The sequence below is a fragment of the Balaenoptera borealis genome (assembly GCF_965194805.1).
Source record: "Balaenoptera borealis genome assembly, chromosome: 16".
NCBI classification, from domain to species: domain Eukaryota; kingdom Metazoa; phylum Chordata; class Mammalia; order Artiodactyla; family Balaenopteridae; genus Balaenoptera; species Balaenoptera borealis.
Genome location: NC_138872.1, coordinates 24439124 through 24461039, shown reverse-complemented (window position 1 = coordinate 24461039; position 21916 = coordinate 24439124). Strand labels below are relative to the sequence as shown.

At 38.8% G+C, this 21916-nt stretch overlaps 1 protein-coding gene across 1 annotated transcript in view; it reads right to left on the bottom strand.

Annotated features, from left to right (window-relative positions):
* The window catches only part of TRPC4AP (transient receptor potential cation channel subfamily C member 4 associated protein), a 74503-nt gene extending 55996 nt beyond the window's left edge, over positions 1-18507 (bottom strand). Inside the window, exon 1 of the mRNA XM_082362342.1 lies at positions 18291-18507. Within this exon, the coding sequence (XP_082218468.1) occupies positions 18291-18458 (168 nt within the window). The 5' untranslated portion in view covers positions 18459-18507. The remainder of the gene's footprint in view (positions 1-18290) is intronic.
* Between the last annotated feature and the right edge of the window lie 3409 nt (positions 18508-21916).

The window sequence follows — 21916 nt, the reverse complement described above, 5'->3', positions numbered from 1 at the left end:
GAGCCACAACTACTGAGCCTGTGATCTAGAGCACGCACAGATACAAAAAAATCACAAGTGAATATTATGATCAGTTATGTGCCAACAAGTTGGACAACCTAGAAGAAATGGACAAATTTCTAGAAATATACAATCTTCCAATACTGAATCAGGAAGAAACAGAAAATCTGAACAGCTTGATCACTAATAGTGAAACTCAATTTGAAATTTAAAAAACTTCCAGCAAACAAAAATCCAGGACCAGACAGCTTCACAGGAGAATTCTACCAAACTTATAAAGAAGAAATAATACCTATACTCAAACTATTCCAAAAAATTGAAGAGGATGGAACACTCCCAAATTCCTTCTACCAGGCCACCATTACCCTGATATCAAAACCAAAGACACTACAAAACAAAATTACAGGCCAATATTTCTGATGAATATAGATGCAAAAATCCTCAACAAAATACTAGCAAACCGAATTCAACAATATATAAAAGTGATCATACATCATGATAAAGTGAGATTTATTCCAGAAATGCAAGGATGGTTCAATATCCGCAAATCAATCAGTGATACACCACATTAACAAAAGAAAAGGATAAAAAAATCACATGATCGTCTCAATAGATACAGAAGAAGCTTTTCACAAAATTCAACATACATTCATGATAAAAACTCTTGTCAAAGTTGGTATACAGAGAACATACCTCAACATAATAAAGGTCATTTATGACAAACCCACAGCTAACATCATACTCAACAGTGAAAAGCTAAAAGATTTTCTTCTAAAATCAGGAAAAAGACAAGGATGCCACTCTTGCTACTTCTACTTAATGTAGTATTGGAAGCCATACCCACAGCAATCAGACAAGAAAAAGAAATAAAAGGCATTCAGAGTGGAAGGAAAGAAGTAAAACTGTCATTATTTGCAGATGACATGACACCATATATAGAAAACCCTAAAATTTCCACCAAAAAACTATTAGAATAAATGAATTCAATAAAGTTGCAGAACACAAGATTAATATACAGAAATCTGTTGCTTTTATATACACTAATAATGAACTATCGAAAGAGAAAACAAGAAAACAATCCCACTTAAAATCATACCAAAAAGAATACCTAGAAATAAACTTAACCAAGGAGGTAAAAGACCTATACTCGGAAAACTATAAAACACTTATGAAGGAAATTAAGGATGATACATAGAAATGGAAAAATATCCTGTGTTCTTGGATTAGAATGATATTGTTAAAATGTCCATACACCCAAAGCAATCTACAGATTTAATGCAATCCCTATCAAAATACCCATGGCATTTTTCACAGAACTAGAACAAATTCCTAAAATTTATATGGAACCACAAAAGACCTTGTATACCCACAGCAATCCTGAGGAAAAAAGAACAAAGCTGGAGGTAACATACTCCCTGACTTCAGACTATACTACAAAACTACAGTAACCAAAACTGCACAGTACTGGCACATACATGCAGACACATAGATCAGTGGAACAGAATAGAGAGCCCAGAAATAAACCCCCACACTTATAGTCAATTAATTTACAACAAAGGAGACAAGAATATACAATAAGAAAAGCCAGTCTCTTCCATAAGTGGTGTTGGGAAAACTACAGCTACATGATAAACAATGAAATCTGTAACACAACACTGTAAACCAGCTATACTTCAATAAAATAAAATTTTTAAAAATTTGTACATTTTCTCACACCATATAAAAAATAAACTCAAAATGGATTAAAGACCTAAATGTAAGACTGGAAACTATAAAACCCCTAGAAGAGAACATAGACAGAACACACTTTGACATAAATCATAGCAGTATGTTTTTGTACCAGTCTCCTAAGGCAAAAGAAACAAAAGCAAAAATAAATAAATGGGACCTGATCAAACTTAAAAGCCTTTGCATAGCAAAGGAAACCATCAACAACATGAAAAGGCAGAACCTACTGAATGGGAGAAAATATCTGCAAATATATGACTGATAGGGTATTAATATCTAAAATATATAAACAGTTCATACAACTCAAATCAAAAATACAAACAACCCAATTAGCACAAATTAGCAGAAATTAGCATAACATTGTAAATCAACTATACTTTAATAGAACAAATAGAGGAAAAAAATATAAACAACCCAATTTAAAAATGGGTGGAAGACCTAAATAGACATTTTTTTCAAAGAAGACATAAACACGGCCAAGAGGCACATGAAAAGATGCTCAACATTGCTAACCATCAGAGAAATGCAATACAAAACCACAGTAAGGTATCAGTTCACACCTGTTAGAATGTCTATCATCAAAAAGTCTACAAATAACAAATGTTGGGGAGGATGTGGAGACAAGGGAACCCTAGTACACTGTTAGTGGGAATGTAAATTGTTTCAGCCAGTACAGAAAACAGTACAGAGGTTCCTCAAAAAACTGAAAACAGAACTACTGTATGATCCAGCAATTCCACTCTTGGCTATATATCTGAGGAAAACAAAAACACTAATTCAAAAAGAAACATGCACCCCAATGTTCATAGCAGCACTATTTACAATAGCCAAGATACGGAAGCAACCTAAGCGTCCATCAACAGACGAATGGATAAAGAAGATGTGGTATATATATACAACAGAAAACAAGGTTGCAGGATACAAAATCAATATACAATATACTCAGCAATAAAAAAGGATGAAAGGACCTAGAAGGTATTATACTTAGTGAACTAAGTCAGACAGAGAAAGACAAATACTGTATATTACCACTCATATGTGGAATCTAAAAAATAAAACGAATGAATATAACAAAACAGAAACAGACTCAAGATACTGTGAACTAGTGGTTACCAGTGGAAAGAGGGGAGGGGCAATAAAAGATACAAACTACTATGTATAAAATAAATAAGCAACAAGGGTATTTTGTACAGAACAGGGAAAAATAGCCATTATTTTATAGTAACTTTAAACAGAGTATAATCCGTAAAAATACTGAATCACTATGTTGTACACCTGAAACGATATGATACTGTAAATCAACTACACTTCAATTTAAAAAAGAAAAAGAAAAAGAAAAACTGGGGAAATCTGAATAAAGTATGGACAAAAGTTCAGGACCAGATGGTTTCAGAGGCGAATTCTATCAAACATTTAGAGAAGAGTTAACACCTATCCTTCTCAAACTCTTCCAAAAAACTGCAGATGGAGGAATACTCCCAAACTCATTCTATGAGGCCACCATCACCCTGATACCAAAACCAGACAAAGATATCACAAAAAAAGAAAATTATAGACCAATATCACTGATGAACATAGATGCAAGAATCCTCAACAAAATACTAGCAAACAGAAACCAACAACACATTAAAAAGATCATACACCGGACTTGCCTGGTGGCACAGTGGTTAAGAATCCGCCTGCCAATGCAGGGGACACAGGTTCGAGCCCTGGTCTGGGAACATCCCACATGCCGCGGAGCAACTAAGTCCATGTGCAACAACTACTGAGCCTGCACTCTAGAGCCTGCGAGTCACAACTACTGAGCCTAAGTGCCACAACTACTGAAGCCCACACACCTAGCGCCCATGCTCCGTAACAAGAGAAGCCATCGGAATCAGAAGCCCACGCACTGCACGAAGAGTAGCCTCCACTCGCTGCAACTAGAGAAACCCCACACGCAGCCAATAAATAAACAAATAAATAAATTTATATATATATAAAAAAAGATCATACACCATGATCAAGTGGGATTTATCCCAAGGATGCAAGGATTCTTCAACATACGCAAAACAATCAATGTGATACACCATATTAAAAATTAAAGAAAAAAGGCATATGATCACCTCAATAGATGCAGAAAAAGATTCTGACAAAATTCAACACCCATTTATGATAAAAACTCTCCAGAAAGTGGGCATAGAGGGAACCTACCTCAACATAATAAAGGCCATATACGACAAACCCACAGCAAACATCATTCTGGTGATGGTGTGGGTGAAAAACTGAAAGCATTTCCTCTAAGATCAGGAACAAGACACGGATGTCCACTCTGGCCACTACTATTCAACACAGTTGGAAGTCCTAGCCACAGGAAACAGAAAAGAAAAAGAAATAAAAGGAATACAAATTGGAAAAGAAAAAGTAAAACTGTCACTGTTTGCAGATGACATGACACCATCCGTAGAAAATCCTAAAGATGTCACCAGAAAACTATTAGAACTAATCAATGAATTTGGTAAGGTTGCAGGATACAAAATTAATGCACAGAAATCTCTTGCATTCCTATACACTAACAACAGAAGATCAGAAAGAGAAATTAAGGAAACACTCCCATTTACCATTGCAGCAAAAAGAATAAAATACCTAGGAATAAACCTACCTAAGGAGGCAAAAGACCTGTACTCAGCAAACTATAAAACACTGATGAAAGAAATCAAAGATGGCATAAAGAAATGGGGAGATATACCATGTTCCTGGATTGGAAGAATCAATATTGTGAAAATGACTATATTACCCAAAGAAATCTACAGATTCAACGCAATCTCTATCAAATTACCAATGGCATTTTTCACAGAATTAGGACAAAAAATCATACAGTTTGTATGGAAACACAAAAAAGACCCCAAATAGCCAAAGCAATCTTGAGAAAGAAAAATGGAGCTGAAGGAATCAGGCTCCCCAACTTCAGACTATACTACAAAGTTACAGTAATCAAGACAGTATGGTACTGGCACAAAAACAAATATACATCAATGGTACAGGATAGAAAGCCCAGAGATAAACCTGCACATGTATGGTCACCTAATCTATAACAAAGGAGGCAAGAACATACAATGGAGACAAGACAGCCTCTTCAATAAATGGTGCTGGGAAAACTGGACAACTACATGTAAAAGAATGAAATTAGAATACTCCCTAACACCATACACAAAAATAAACTCAAAATGGATTAAAGACCTAAATGTAGGATCAGACACTATAAAACTCTTAGAGGAAAACATAGGAAAAACACTCATTGACATAAATCACAGCAAGATCTTTTATGACCCACCTCCTAGAGTAATGAAAATAAAAACAAAGATAAGCAAATAGGACCTAATTAAACTTAAAAGCTTTTGCACAGCAAAGGAAACCATAAACAAGACAAAAAGACAACTCACAGAATGGGAGAAAATATTTGCAAACGAAGCAACAGACAAAGGATTAATCTCCAAAATATACAAACAGCTCATGCAGCTCAATATCAAAAAAAAACCAAACTACCCAATCAAAAAATGGGCAGAAGACCTAAATAGACATTTCAGCAAAGAAGGCATACAGATGGCCAAGAGGCACATTAAAAGATGCTCAACATCACTATTAGAGAAATGCAAATCAAGACTACAATGAGGTATCACCTCACACTGGTCAGAATGGCCATCATAAAAAAATCTACAAACAATAAATGCTGGAGAGGATGCGGAGAAAGGGAACCCTCTTGCACCGTTGGTGGGAATGTAAACTGATACAGCCACTGTGGAGAACAGTATGGAAGTTCCTTAAAAAACTAAAACTAGAACTACCATATGACCCAGCAATCCCACTACTGGTCATATACCCTGAGAAAACCGTAATTCAAAAAGACACATGTACCCCACTGTTTACTGCAGCACTATTTACAATAGCCAGGACATGAAACAACCTAAATGTCCATCGAAATATGAATGGGTAAAGAAGATGTGGTACATATATATAACAGAATATTACTCAGCCATAAAAAGAAATGAAATTGGGTCATTTGTAGAGATGTGGATGGACCTAGAGTCTGTCATACAGAGTGAAGTAAATCAGAAAGACAAAAACACACATATATGGAATCTAGGAAAATGGTACAGATGAACCTGTTTGCAGGGCAGGAATAGAGAGGCCGACCTAGAGAACGGACGTGTGGACATGGGGGGAAAGGGGTGGCAGGATGAATTGGGAGATTAGGTTTGACATAAATACACTATCATGTGTAAAACAGATAGCTAGTGGGAACCTGCTGTATAGCACAGGGAGCTCAGCTCGGTGCTCTCTGATGACCTAGATGGATGGGTTCAGGGGTGGGGGAGGGGGGTTCAGGGGTGGGGGAGGGAGGTCCAAGAGGGAGGGGATATATGTACACATACAGTTGATTCACTTCACTGTACAGCAGAAACTAACACAACATTGCAAAGCAATTATACGCCAATAAAAAAAAATTTTTTAATAAAATAAAAAATAAAACGAACGAATATAACAAAAAAGAAACAGACTCACAGATACTGAGAACAAACTAGTGGTTACCAGTGGAAAGAGGGGAAGGACAATAAGAGATACAAACTATGTATAAAATAAATAAGCAACAAGGATATTCTGTACAGCACAGGGAAATATAGCCATTATTTTACAGTAACTTTAAATGGAGTATAATCCATAAAAATACTGACTCACTATCTTGTACACCTGAAACAATATGATATTGTAAATCAACTATACTTCAAGTAAAAAAAAAAAAAGAAAAATTGGGGAAATCTGAATGAAGTATGGACTTTACTTTTTAAAAAAGTGAAAGCCTGAATGATTTCCCAAAATGATCAAGAAAATGACAAAGACGTTAACCCTCACAACTTCTATTTAACATTGTACTAGAGATTCTAGCCACAGCAACAATGCAAGAAAAAGAAATAAGGGCATGCAGATTGAAAAGGAATTTGTAAAACTACATTTACAGATGCTATCATCTTGCATACAGAATATATTAAGGAACCCCTACACACACACACACACACACACACAAATTATTAGAGCTAATAAATGAGTTCAGCAAGATTGCAGGATACAAAATCAATATACAAAAATCACCTGAATTTCTACACACCTGCAATGAAGAATCCAAAAGTGAAAATAAGAAAGCAATCCCATGGGTGTGCTCAGAGCAGGGGTCTGAAGAAATGGCTCGTCTGTTTATAACACACCCAACAGGAACTTGGGTTCACTGTGACAAGGGGCACAAAACTTGTAGCCTTCCTATGAACAAGTACCCAATATGTATCCCTCTGCACTTTTACGTGGCTACCGGGCAGGACCAGTGGGACAGGGCTCAGTACTGGAAGGAAACCTACAGTATTTAGTGGGGGAGTTTGCCATCTAGAGCCTGTCCGGTCCATGCATGGGTGGGTCATAAGTGGTCTTATGGTCTTCAAGGAAAAAAGAAAAATAGATTCCAACTATATGCCATTCTGGAAAAGGCAAAACAATGGAGACAATAAAAAGATCAATGGTTGCCAGGAATTTGGGGGAAGAGGGGAGATAAATACACAGAGTACAGAAGTTTTTATGAGTGGTGAAAATACTTTGTATGACATTATAATGATTTTATGTCATCATACTTTTGTCCAAACCCATAGAACGTGCAACACTATTCACTTCATTATAGTGAACCCTAAGATGAACTAGGGACTTTGGTGATTATGATGTGTCAGGGCAGTTCAGCCTTGGTTGAAAAAAAAAAAGTCTTAAAAAGAATTAACACGCAGGGTAGACGTTTTTGGCAAAACTTCTGTTTCACTTTTACATATGTATACATATTATATATTTGTGTGTGTTGGATTGTGATATAAAATGTACTTTTTAGATTAAAAAATTTGCAGGCTACTGTATTTATACTGGCAAATAAAAGCACAAATTAATCACAAAAAAAAAACAAAAAAGAAAGCAATCCCATTTACAACATCATCAAAAAGAATAAAATATTTATGAATAAATTTAACAAAAGGGATACAAGACTTGTACAATGAAACTACAAAACATCATTGAAAGAAATTAAAGAAGTAAAAAAAGGAAATGGAAAGTCATCCATGTTCAAAGATGGGAAGACTTAATATTTCTAATATGGCAATACCCTCAATATTGATTCACTGCAGTTCCTATCAAAATCCCAGATGGCTTCACAGCAGAAATTGACACTACATCTAATAACTACTCGCTACACATTCTTTGCAAGTACACAGAACGTTTACAAAATGACCGGTTGCTAGGCCATAGAGCAAATTTCAACATATTTAAATGAACTGAAATACAGACTATGTTCCCTGACTGCAGTGCAGTCAGCCTAAAATCTGTAACAGAAAGATAATTATAAAACCCTAATGTTTGGAAATTAAGAAATATCTCTTCTAAAAAATGCATAGGTCAAAGAAGAAATCTGAAACTATTCTGAAATAAATGACAATGAAAACACTACAGATCAAATTTCGTGGGGTCCAACTAAAGCTATGACTAGTGGCCAGGATAAACTTGATACCAAAACCCGGTGAAAGGAAAATTATAGGCTACTTTCACTCATGAACACAGAAGGATGAAAATCCTAATAAAAAAATTAGTGAATCAAATTTAGCAATCTATAAAAAGGATGAAATTTTGAATCAGAAATTCAGATTTGGTTTAATATCTGAAAATTTTACTCAATGTAATTCATCACATTAATAACACAAGGAAAACAATTATATGAACATCTCAATGCAGAAAAAGCATTGATAGAATTCAACGTCATAAACTCAAACTCAGAAAAGAAGTGAACTAATAACAGTATCTACAGAAAATCTTCAGCAAACATCATACTTAATGGTTAAATGTTTAAGGCTCTCCCTCTCAGATCAGGAACATGCCAATTCAATTCACTGTACTGGAGCATCCCAAATAGCACATTTAGGCAAGGAAAAAAAAAAAGATGTAAGATTAGAAAGGATAAAAGCTTCATTTGCAGATATGATATTCGCAGATGACTGTATACATATACAATCCAAAATAATCTAAAGGTAAAGTATTAAAATATAGGAGCAATATAAATGCTGAAGCAATACAAAAATCAATCTTGTTTTTATCTTATAGCTACAGTGAGAAAACACAATTTTAAAAACACTGTTTACAATACCATCAAATCATGTCAAATGCCAAGGAATAAATCTAACAAAAGTTATGCAAGACCACTATATAGAAAACTACATACATAAAACATTATCAAGAGAGATTAAGGGAGACCAGATCAGAGAAAAAGAGGAGTAAGGGCAGGAGAGAGAGAATGAATGTGTTGTTCTGAACAGATTGAAGGCAATCCCAATCAAAATTTTTTTGTAAAAATGTACAAGCTCATTCTAAAATGTATATGGAAATGGCAAAGGGGCTAGAAGAGCCAAAGGAATCTTGAAGATAAGTAGAAGCTACTCTTCTGATTCAATATTCTATAACCAAAATCAACACATATAAAGTTACAGAAAATAGGACAATGTGATATCAGTGTACGGGTAAATGGACAGAGAAACAGAACAGACATGAAACAGACGTGAAAACAAACACTACAGAGCACTAGAGGGACAAAAAAGACTTTTCAATAAATAACAAGTCAACTTGGTATCTCTATTGAAAAGCTCACACCACATCCAAAAATAAATTCCAAGTGGAGTGTATGTTTAAATGGAAAAGGCAAAACAATAAAGCTTCTAGAAGATAAATAGAAGGGTAGGCAAAGATTTATTAAACATAATACAAAACGCACTAACCATAAAGGAAAATAGTTATACAATGAGTCATATTAAAATAAAGCACTTCTGTTCATCAAAAGATCTTTTTAGGGCTTCCCTGGTGGCGCAGTGGTTGAGAATCCTCCTGCTAATGCAGGGGACATGGGTTCGAGCCCTGGTCTGGGAGGATCCCACATGCCGCGGAGCAACTGGGCCCGTGAGCCACAGCTACTGAGCCTGCGCGTCTGGAGCCTGTGCTCCGCAACGAGAGGCCGTGACAGTGAGAGGCCCGCGCACTGCGATGAAGAGTGGCCCCCACTTGCCGCAACCAGAGAAAGCCCTCGCACAGAAACGAAAGACCCAACACAGCCATAAATAAATAAATAAATTTATAAAAAAGAAAAAAGAAAAAAAAAAGATCTTTTTAGAGACTAAAAAGGCAAGTCACCAAATAAGAGAAGATATCTGCAAAACATCACCACAAAGGGCTCATATCCAGCGAATAAAAAGAACTTCAAATCAATTAAAAAAAAAAAAAAAAAGAAAGAAAAACCCCACCAGAAAAATGTGCAAAAGATTTGAACAGGTAATCCACAAGAGAGAATGTCCAAATGGCCAGTAAACTTCTGAAAAGGTGCTTAACTTCATGAGTCATGAGGGAAACACAAACTAAAACCATAATGAGATTCTACTGCTCACACACTAGAATGACTAAAATTAAAAAGACTGGCAGTACCATAGGTTAGCGAGAACATGGAACAACAGGAACTCATATACACTGCTGGTGGGATTGTAAATTAGTACAACCACTTGCGAAACTTCAGCAACAGCTGCTGATGCTGAACCTATGTATATCGTATAACCCAGCAATTCTACTTCTAAGTATATACCCAAAAGAAATTGTGCATATACACGTCAAGAGACATGTACAAGAATGTTCACATAAGCATTATTCACAATAGCCAAAAACTGGATAGATCCCAAATACTCATCAAAAGTACAATGAATTAACTGTGGTTTAATACCACAGAATACTATACAGAAATGAAAATGAATGAACTACAGCTTCACCCATCATCATGGATGAATTTCACAATGTTGATTGAAAGAAGGCAGACTCAGTACACACAGTTTGATTCTATTTACATAGAGCATGAAAACTAGTACGACTAAATGCAATGTTGGAAGTTGCATTGGGCTATTCTTTATTTTTTGTGCATTTTTATTTGTATATTTCAACACAAAATGTTTTGTAAACACCTAAAACAAAATAATCTGTATGTACTGATTATGGAAGGATCTCTAAAATATATTTTAAGTGAAAAAAGCTGGATGCACAACAGTGCGTATAGTACAGTATCACTTGTGTAAGGACAAACATATAGAGACATATCTGCTTTCCTAAGCTTAGATAGAGAGATACACAAGAAATCAAAACCATAGTTGCCTCTGGGAGTAGAACTGGAGGGTGCTAGTAGAGGTGGTAATGGGCTGTTTGCAAGGGAGACTTACTTTTCTCTGTAACCCTTTTGTACATGTGCATATGTTATCTATTCAAAACAAGCACCTCTGGCAGGGAGGGATTGATATGAAAGGGGCATTAAATATATTGGTAACTCCTCAAATTTGGTCGTGGGTACATGTTTATTGTTGTAACACACTGGCATTACTTATTACCGCTTTTTGTAGGTCAAATATTTAACAATAAACTTAAAAAAAAAAAAACCCAAGTACCTGCACAATGACAAACTGTGTATGCTCAATAAATGTTAGTTACCCTCCCCACTATATTCCCAAATATCTAAACTTATCTCCCACCTATGTCCCACAGGAGCACTTCACTTTCTCTTCCATCTTCTAATGGCTGGTTATGAGGACTTTCTCAGTGGTGTTCTTAGTCTCAGAAATATCTCTGCTACTGTTAAAATTCTACTCATTCTTCAGAACCAACTCAAGTCTCACCTATTCCATGAAGCTCTCCAAAGCAATCACAGCCCGAACTTCACAGGAGAGAAAATGTCTTTCAAAAATAGGAAGATCCTAAGAGAACACTTAGTGCAATCATTTTGCAGAGGGGGTTAGGTAATGTCAGGTGATAGACATGACTTTATTATAGTTGTTATATATTTTAATGTATATCTACACAAAGTGTATCCACAATGAATAAAAAGAAAGACTTTCATCAATGCATATCATAGTTAAATTTCAGAATACCAGAAAGAGAGATGATCCTAAAAATGCTTAGGGAGTGAGGAGTGGGAAAATAGGCCATGCACAAAGGACAGGGAATCAGAACAGAACCTCTAAACAGCTACACCAAATACTTAAAGACAATGGAATAATATAATGCCATTAAAAATTTAAGGGAAAATAACTTCCAACTTAGAATTCTATACCCAGCTAAACTAAATACTCAAGTATAAGAATAAAAGACATTTTCAGACATGCAAGCTTTAAAAAAAAGTTACCTCCCACGTAGGCTTTCCTAGGAGGCTACTAGAGAATGTACTCCCCCAAGAAAAAGGAAAACAGGATTCATAAAACAGAGATCCAAAACATGAGAAAAAGAAATAAAATGCCCTGAATTTGGTGAAGGGAAATCCCAAGAATTCAGCTATACAGCTGTTCTAGCAAATAACTAGTTCAAACTGGAGGACAGAGGGTTCCAAGAAGGATTTCTTTAAAAAAAAAAAAAAAAAAAAGTAGGAGTTTTAGAATTTGGTAGTAAATTGTAAGTAAACAAAAAGAAAAGCAAATTTTATAAGGATGATTATACTAGTGAAAGAAGCCAGACTCAAAATGCTACATATGGAATGATTCCACTTCTATGATAGGCAGTAAAATAGCATTAACAGAATAGAAAACAGATGAGGAGTTGCCAAAGGAGGGCGGTGGGGAAGGGGTTGACTACTACAAGGGAATTTCTAAATCCTAACTGTAGTGGTGGCCACACAACTGTGTGTGCTTGTCAAGACTTGTAGAACTATACACTGAAAGGGTGAATTCTACTATATTTGTGACTCAATTTAAAAAGTAGGGGGAGAAAGGGCAGCTTTTAACTCTAAGAAAAACAAATTATACAGAACAAATACAAATGTTGTATACTATATGGCTCTGCTATAAACAATTATATCTCATCACTATCATCATAATGTAAATACTTAACACCAACAGCCAAAACTGATATAACTACATAAGGAAAATGATGGAGGCCAAATGTGTGGCACAGGGTGCTGTGAATTAAATCCTAATCTCTACAAGAGGAAGAAAACAGATAATCTCTAAAACTGTGAAGTCAAGAAATAGCCTTATAAGCATGTTATTTAGAATGCTGGCTTTCCTGTTTCCTGGACTCTTGCCCTACAAAAGAAAACAGCTACAGTGTGGGCAGTGGTTGCCTGGGGAGGGTGGAACTTGGCGGTGAAAAGTGGGGGCACTGCTGTTATTTGTTACAAGGTTCATGATACCCAGAGATCCTCCAAATCGTATGCAAAATATTCAACTTCACATGGAATTTCTTTTACTACTACTAGTTTGTCTCACAAGGCATTTACTCCCATTTAAAAATAAACATCTTGGGCTTCCCTGGTGGCACAGTGGTTAAGAATCTGCCTACTGGGGCTTCCTTGGTGGTGCAGTGGTTAAGACTCCGCCTGCCAATGCAGGAGACATGGGTTCGAGCCCTGGTCCAGGAAGGTCCCACATGCCGCGGAGCAACTAAGCCCGTGAGCCACAACTACTGAAGCCTGCGCTCTAGAGCCTGCAAGCCACAACTACTGAGCCCGTGTGCCACAACTACTGAAGCCCATGTGCCTAGAGCCCGTGCTCCGCAACAAGAGAAGCCACTGCAATGAGAAGCCTGCGCACCTCAACGAAAGAGTAGCCCCCGCTTGCCGCAACTAGAGAAAGCCCATGCTCAACAACGAAGACCCAACGCAGCCAAGAATAAAAATTAATTAATTAATTTAATTAAAAAAAAAAAAAGAATCCACCTGCCAATGCAGGGGACATGGGTTCGAGCCCTGGTCCAGGAAGATCCCACATGCCGTGGAGCAACTAAGCCCGTGCGCCACAACTACTGAACCTGCGCTCTAGAGCCCGCGTGCCACAACTACCGAAGCCCGCGTGCCACAACTACCGAAGCCCGCGTGCCTAGAGCCTGCACTCTGCAACAAGAGAAGCCACCGCAATGAGAAGCCCGCGCACCGCAACGGAGAGTAGCCACTGCTCGCCGCAACTAGAGAAATCCCACGTGCAGCAACGAAGACCCAAGGCAGCCAAAAGTAAATAAATTTATAAATAAATAAATAAAATAAAAATAATCATCTGGATTTTGTTTCCCTTGTGAACAGCTGAGTAGTGTGATGAAAAGAGCCACCATCCAGGCATCTTCAAAGTTGAATTTTTGGCAGATGTTGTATGGGTTTCTTCTCTCAGAATACTTGTGGTTTGACAGTTTACAGGAGTGATAATCTCTTACATCATGCTGCCTAAGCTGTCAACCTGTTTAGTGAATGTGACACTTCCAGACATTTACAGTTTTCATTGACTTGTTTTTGTCTTTACTGCTTTTCTTTTTTAAATAATTAAAGGCTGAATTCCATAAACATAAAATGTATATCTTACTTGTTTAGTCCTAAGATATCTAATGCCTCAAAATGTATTAAGTGCAAGTAAATAGCCTTCTTAAAGAATAATTAATGAAGATTAAATACCTTTAATTAATGAAGATTAAATACACTGTTATATTATTCTGATAACAAACATTAACCAATGAATGCTTGTGTCTACTTTAATGGGATTTGTTTTAATATAAGAATGAATTTTATGGTTTGCGAATACAAAAACTGTTTAAATATTATTCATATTTTTAATTAATGAGAATTTATCCTATATATGGGGTTTTCGATATCAAATTATCCTTGACAGGCAAAGGAAGACTGTATTTGACTTGAACCGCTAGGTTTCAAATGCTAATGCTCAGAACAAGGTTAAAACAATTGTGCCAATTGAAATTAAAAAAAAAAAAGAGGAGTCAATCTGAAAAAATATATATGAAGTAACACTCAGGTAGAATTTAGATATGCCAATAATCACGAAGGAAGCAATGACCAGAAATTTGGGAAACAAAACAGGATGCCATAACCTAGCCTGTCACCAGATTGCCAAACTGCAGTAACATCTCTAGGTGCGGTGGGTCATGACCTGTGTGAGTTGCTTTGCCTAGTCTATCCCTTTCCCTCAATTCCTACTGATCGTGCAGAGTCTTGTGCACCCCTGGAAAGGAATCTGGATTTGATTCCAACTGCAATGGGATGCCACTGGAGGGTTTTAAGCAAGGGATTATAAGACCTGATTTGCTTTAGGGATCAAATGTGCTGATAAATGTGAACAGGCTCTGTAAATGCTAAAGCATCATACCAGCATATTTTATTACCTTGATAGAGGTCAAATTGAAAGGGAGAGATGAAAATAAGGCACATTAAAATCCAAGTAGGACAGGCCCATTCTAAATCATGTGGCCTGGGGTCTTCTCCCAGGCTTCTCTCAAGTTCCGTTTGGGACTTGAGGAAGATCAGGTTTGGTGCAAGAGGAATCAGGAATTGTATTTGCCATATTAAGTTTGAGGTGACCATTAGACACCTAGGTGGAGATCCTGAGAAAGTATCTGGATATATCCAACTGGAGCTAAAGAGAGAAACCAGGATGGAAACACAGATTTAGGATCTATCAGAATATAGTTTCGCTAAAAACGATAGTTGCTAATCTTTATAGCATGCTTCCTATATTTCAGACACCATTTTAAGTGCTTTATATGTATAAACGCTCTTGGTCCTTACCACAGCTTTAGCAGGTTAGGTCCCATGATTATCTCTATTTTAAAAATGAAGAAACTGATGCATAAAGAGATTACGCTACTTGTCCAAAGACACATAGCAAATATGTACCAGAGCTGGAACTTAAACCTAGGTAATCTGACTCCAGAACTCCTTAAAGCCATGTGACTGTTTGGGATAGACAAAGAGACAGGACTGAGGAGGAGGAGGACAGAGCCCTCACATACAGTATTTCAAGTATTTCAGCCTCTGCAGACACAAAGAAAAATAAGACACAGTCTCTCAAGAAGCCCAGTCTGATAGCTATGAGCTGATGGCAACTATTTACTGAACATTTACTATGTGCCACACACTGGCCAAGCTTTTTAGACATGTTATTTCACTCCTCCTAACAGCCCTATGAGGTAGATGTTACTACAGCCATTTTAGAAATAATGAAACTGAGGTTTAGAGAGGTTAAATAATATAACCTAGTTATAACTGACAGAACTAGGATTCAATCCAGGTCCATCTTACTTCAAAATCTGGTCTTTTCCAAGGAAATCCTGTTACATGCTACGACATGGATGAACCTTGAGGATATTATGCTAAGTGAAATAAGCCAGGCACAAAAAGACAATGTATGATTCCACTTATATGAGGTATCTAAAGTAATCAAATTCATGGAAACAGAAAGTAGTAGAATGGTGGTTACCAGGGGATGGGGGAGGGGAAAAAAGTAGTTGTTTAATGGGTTGAGTTTCAGATTTGCGATATGAAAAAATTCTGGAGATCTGTTTCACAACAATGTGAATACTTGACACTACTGACTGCACACTTAAAAATGATTAAGAAGGTAAATTTTATGTGTTTAAAACATAAAGAAAAAAAATTTTAATCTGGTCTTTCCAAGTATACCACATGCCATAATGGATATGCTTACTGTGCTATGGAAATACTTGTGAGGATATAATTTATTCTGCAACGTGGGGGTGTAGCAAGGAAGAGATCAAAGAAAGTGACTAAGAAAGGACACATCTGAAAGATGAAGTTCCCCACTTTATCTTCACTATAGTTTTGGGAAGGTACCTCCATCTCAACCTCTGAAATAGCTCCCACTCCTGTCTGTATACAATTACTGATTACCACAATAACCAGACTAGACCAGGCTCAAGAACATTCCAGCACCTTCTATCTGGTGAGCTTCTTCAGTCTCCTCCCATTCCAAGTCATCCAGCACTAGAAACAAATTAAGTGTACTAAATTTCCCCATTCATTAAGTTAAAGAACTTCCGTGGCTCCCTATTGCCCTCAGAACATAGAGGATTATCAAGACGAGTGCTTAGGAGCAAATTACCTAATTTTTCTGAGCCTCAGTTTCTTCATCTGTGTTGAGATGAGTCCCGACACTTGATTCAAAAGATTGAGAATTAAATAAAGACACTGTATACCATGCACAATGCTTGATCCAAAATATGTGCTCAGTAAAGGTGAGTTAGTTCCCTTTCTGCCCATTCCTACATACCCAGCTCAGTTAAGGGTCTTTGGGTTAAAGGATAGAGCAAGTATTTCCAGAATCTTACAGCAGATAGAGAAGAATGCAAAGGGAAAAAAGTTGCTCATCTATGGTCAACTGATGTTCAGGAAAATACTGTTCACCCAGAACTGCTTCTTCATCTGTAACCCTCTACAAACACAGACCACCTGGTCTTTATCTTATATTCTGTCCTTTTAACCATGTGAGTAATACTGAAGTGGTTCAAAATTAAGTTCTTATATAAAGTTATACTGTGGAAAGTCTCATTCTCATTCTCTCCCTCATCTACCCAATTCCCACTCCACTCCCACCAATCACTTTATTACTATTCCTGTATTTACTTAAAAAGTTTCTTTATGCAAAAGCTGTCCTTAAATTAAGCCAATGTTTTACAGGTGTGTTTGCAACGTAAGTTCTGGGAACATGGGGGCGGGTGGAGTAGAGGAGCGAGCAGCCTAGGTTTATTCATCCTGCTTTGCCCTAAAGCAGTGTCCTTCATTCACTCAAAAAAAAAAAAAAAAAAATACTAATCATATATTGGGCACTATTATAAGCCAGATACCAATTATAGCTTTAACTGATTACTCTTCAGCTTTTTACTGTGCACCAGAAATGCATTTAACGCTTTACACAATTGTCTTCGATGCCCACAACACCTTAACGGGTAGGTTACTAATTATCATCTCCATTTTACAAATCAGGAAACTGAGTCACAGAAACGTAACTTGCCCAAGCAAGAGAGAGCAGGGTTCTGAATCCAGGCCTGACTCCAGAGCCCTAGCTCTTAACCATGACGCTCTACTCTGGCAAACGAGATACAGTCCCTGCATCCGCTGGAGCTCAGCCTAACGTGGGATACAGGCGAGAAAAAGGATAGACAACAAAGAAATATGTAATTACAGACTAAGAAAGTAATGTGAACGGAACGAATTCAGGCCTGTAACTGAATAACAATGGGGACCCACTTTAGAAGGGGGAGGGTTGTGTCGAGGAAAGGCCTCTCTGAGAGAATGACATTTATGATGGCTTGCGAACCGTTTGGGGTTTGCAGTGATGACCCACCGCCCAAGTCACGGGGAAGAAACTCGCGGCCCGTAGAGGCTACAGCAAACTCGCCCAGGGTCCCCCAGACGTGCAGACGTGGCGCAAGGAAGGGAGGATCCAGGAGCTGGGCCTAGGACTCGTACACGCCATCAATGCCCGATGCAGCCCAGCCCTGCTCGGCCCCTAACCCGGAGCCTCTAGCCTGCCGCTGCCCACTGCCCCGCCGCGGCTGACAGCGTCGCGACAGCCCACAGGGAGGCCCCGCGGCCAGCCAAGAGGGGTCGGGCCCGTACAGCGGCGGCCTGGAAAGGCCTCTTGCCCGGCCCCCCGCCAGCTCCCGCCCGGTCCACCCCGCCCCGCCCCTCCGGGCCGGCTTCGTACCTGCACGGCCCGGACCAGGCCCCGGCCGGTCAGCTGGCCCTGCCGCAGCTGCAGCAGAATGTTACCAGGCCGCGGCCGGCCGCCCCATCCGCCCCAAGCCGCCACAGTTGCCGCCGCCCGTCGCCCTCGGCCGACCCCAGACCCAGCAGCCGCCGGCGCCGCCGCCATGTCTCCTCGTCCGACAAACAGGAAGCAAGCGGCCCCGGGGCCGCGGAGATTCCTACGGGGCGGCGGAGGGGTCGCCGCAGCGCCCCCAGCGGGCCGACGGCAGAGGCGCAAGACGCGTGGCAGGGGCCGTGCGCGCCGCGGGGACTGCTGGGAAATGTAGTCCTGCTCTCAGGAGGGCAGGTGCGAGAGAGCGATGTGGCGTTTCTTGCGCCACTTATCCTTCTGGCCCCTCCGTCCAGCATTTCAGTGAGGTCCCCCGAGGTCGAAGACAGGTCCCTGCGTGTGCATTCTCCCATTTCTTGCCTATTTGGGGGAGGTTACAGCCAACTGGCTAGGAAAAGATCTTGGATTCCAGACCAGGAATCAGGCCGTCTGGTCTGATTTCCCGCCTGCTTCTTTCTGCCTCTGACTTGCCATGGACCTCTCTGAGCCTCAATTTCCTCATTAGTTCATTCAGTCAGTAGTTCCTGGGAGCCTATTCAGCCAGGAAATAGTTCCTTGGGGCCAGCTCTGCGCCCAGCACCGAACGGTCCCTGAGAAAACAGTGGTGAGCAGAGCAGAGTAACTAGGTCCCTGTTTTGAAATGCGGGTTACAGGAAAGACAGCACATCCATACACAGACGCACAGTAACAAACTAGGTAAGTTGTGTAACTGGGTAGGTTGTTGTGATGTTAAATGAAATAATGGAAGGGAAAAGGATTGGTAAATTGTGACATCATATTCTCTGTCAGAGGACTCGTCCTGATTTCTCCCCACCAGATAGTATGTTCTGTTCTACTCTGAGCCCAGGTAATCATTTTTTTGGCAAACTTTTGTGTCAGGATCATGGCATCTCCTCTCCTTTTTTCTTCCTGGGAGGGGGTCTTGTAACATAAATGAAAGAGGAATGCTGGGTGTGATGCAATAAGGAATGGTGGAGATTGTGACCCATAACTTATTGCCCAAACCAGAACTTTTAAAAATGAAAGGATGCTATTAATTACAACGGGACAGCAGGCGTGTAAAGGGACTGTTCCTGGCAAACTGTGATTGTGGTCACCATCCCCATGCCCAGCTACAAGGAGTGGTCTCTACTCGCCTCCTTCAGATTGTTGCTGAATTGTCTAGTTTTTCCAGAAAGGCCAAAAGTCTGGGTTTTTATGTGAAATCACTCAATTTTTAAAACTCCATGGGCCAAATAAAACCCTATTTATGACCCCTAGAACAGGGAGACCAGGATCAGGTCCAGGTGTACATGGAAGTTTAGCATGTGGTAAGGGAGACATTTCAAATCAATGGGCAAAGAAAAAAAAAGTTAGGTCTTAAACTTTACACCAAGCTAAAATGAATCTCAGACATACTAAAAGCTATGTATAACAAAATCAAAGTATAGTTCTAAAGCTGGATTGTGGTAATAGTTATACAACCTTAAGTTGACTAAAAATCATTAGATTGTACATTCAAAATGGGTGAGTTTTATGATATGTAAATTATACCTCATACATTTATGATATGTAAATTATCTGATATGTTAAAAACCAAAGTATAAAAATAGTACAAGTGGGGACTTCCCTGGTGGCACAGTGGTTAAGAATCTGCCTGCCAATGCAGGGGACACGGGTTCGAGCCCTGGTCCGGGAAGATCCCACATGCCGCGGAGCAACTGAGCCTCTGTGCCACAACTACTGAGCCTGCGCGCCACAACTACTGAGCCTGCGCTCTGGAGCCCATGAGCCACAGCTGCCAAGCCTACGTGCCACAAGTGCTGAGGCCCACGAACCTAGAGCCCATGCTCCACAACAAGAGAAGCTACCGCAGTGAAAAGCCCGTGCACTGCACAGAAGAGTAGCCCCTGCTCGCCGCAACTAGAGAAAGCCCGCATGCACAGCAACAAATACCCAACGCAGCCAAAAATAAATAAATAAATTTATGGAAAAAAAAATAGTATAAGTTAATCTATGGGAATACTTTTACGATTTGGGGATAGAAAAGTTCTTCTCAATCATAAAACCCAGAAGTCATGAATAGGAAAAGATTGACAAGTTTGACCTTAACAATGTTAAAATTTTCTGTACAAGACACTATGAACAACCATAAAAGGCAAGTGATATTCTGGGAAACAGTCAATATCCAGAATGTATGAAGGACTTACTGTGCCCTCTACCTGAAGTTCTCATCCCCAGGAAGCTCTCTGAATGGCTTGCTTCCTCATGAACTCCAGGTTTCTATTCACGGAGAGATCTTCCCTACTATCCATATAAAAACAGCACTCCTTAAACTCACCATCTTATTACCTGCTTTGTTTCTATAGCACTATCTCCACATGACATAGTTGTTTACTTTTTGCACCCCTCCCCCTGACTGGAGTATAATCTTGGTCTTTGTTCATTGCTGCATTTATCTCCAGCACATAGAATAGTACTTGACACATAGTAGGTGGTCAAATATTTGTTTATTGGTTCAAAAAATTAATGAACAGATGCATGAACACCTACAAAAATCAAGGGAAAGGGTTCCTGGTGGTCCAGTGGGTAAGACCCCAGGCTCCCAATGCAGGGGGCCCGGGTTCGATTCCTGATCAGGGAACTAGATCCCGCATGCATGCGGCAACTAAGAGTCTGCATGCCACAACTAAGAAGTCCACATTGCCGCAACTAAAAAGATCCCGCATGCTGCAACGAAGACCCGGTGCAGCCAAAATAAATAAATAAATCAATGTTTTTTTAAAAAATCAAGGAAAAAACCAAACAACCCAATAGAAATATAGGTAGAAAGGAAGAGGCAATTCACAAAAGAAAAATAAATGGCCAGTAAATGTGTAAAAACTGACCACCCTCAATTTTATTAATAGTAGAATGTTGATGGTGAGAACATAAACTGATATATCTTTCTGCAAAGAAATTTTTTAGCAATATGAATTAAGTCATAAAGAAATCCAAACTTTTTGACTTGATAATTGCTCCCTAATGATATTACTTGATATGATGATGATTTAATGCAAAAATGCTTATTACTGTATTATTTGTGAAAGCAAAAATAGAAAAAAAATATAACAATAAAGTAGGATCATGGTTAAATCTAGTGTTCCAATATAATGGAATATTTGAGCCATTGAACATCATCATTTACAAAATAAAATACTAAGATTTCAAATAAAATTAAATATTCATATACTTTGATCTGCTTCTAGGAATTTATGTTTTAGCAACAGCTAAACAAGTATACCAAGATGTATTACTGAAATATTCAGTGAGATATTTATATATCAAAATATTGGAAAAATCTGAATATCCATCAATAGGGGACTAGTTAAACGAACCACGTTTCATCTACTCAGCAGAATACTGCACAGTCACCGAAAGGAATAGGACACACACACACACACACACACACACACACACACTGACATGGGAAGATGTTCATGACACAGTTAAGTTAAAAAAGCTCATGGAGGGACTTCCCTGGCGGTCCAGTGGTT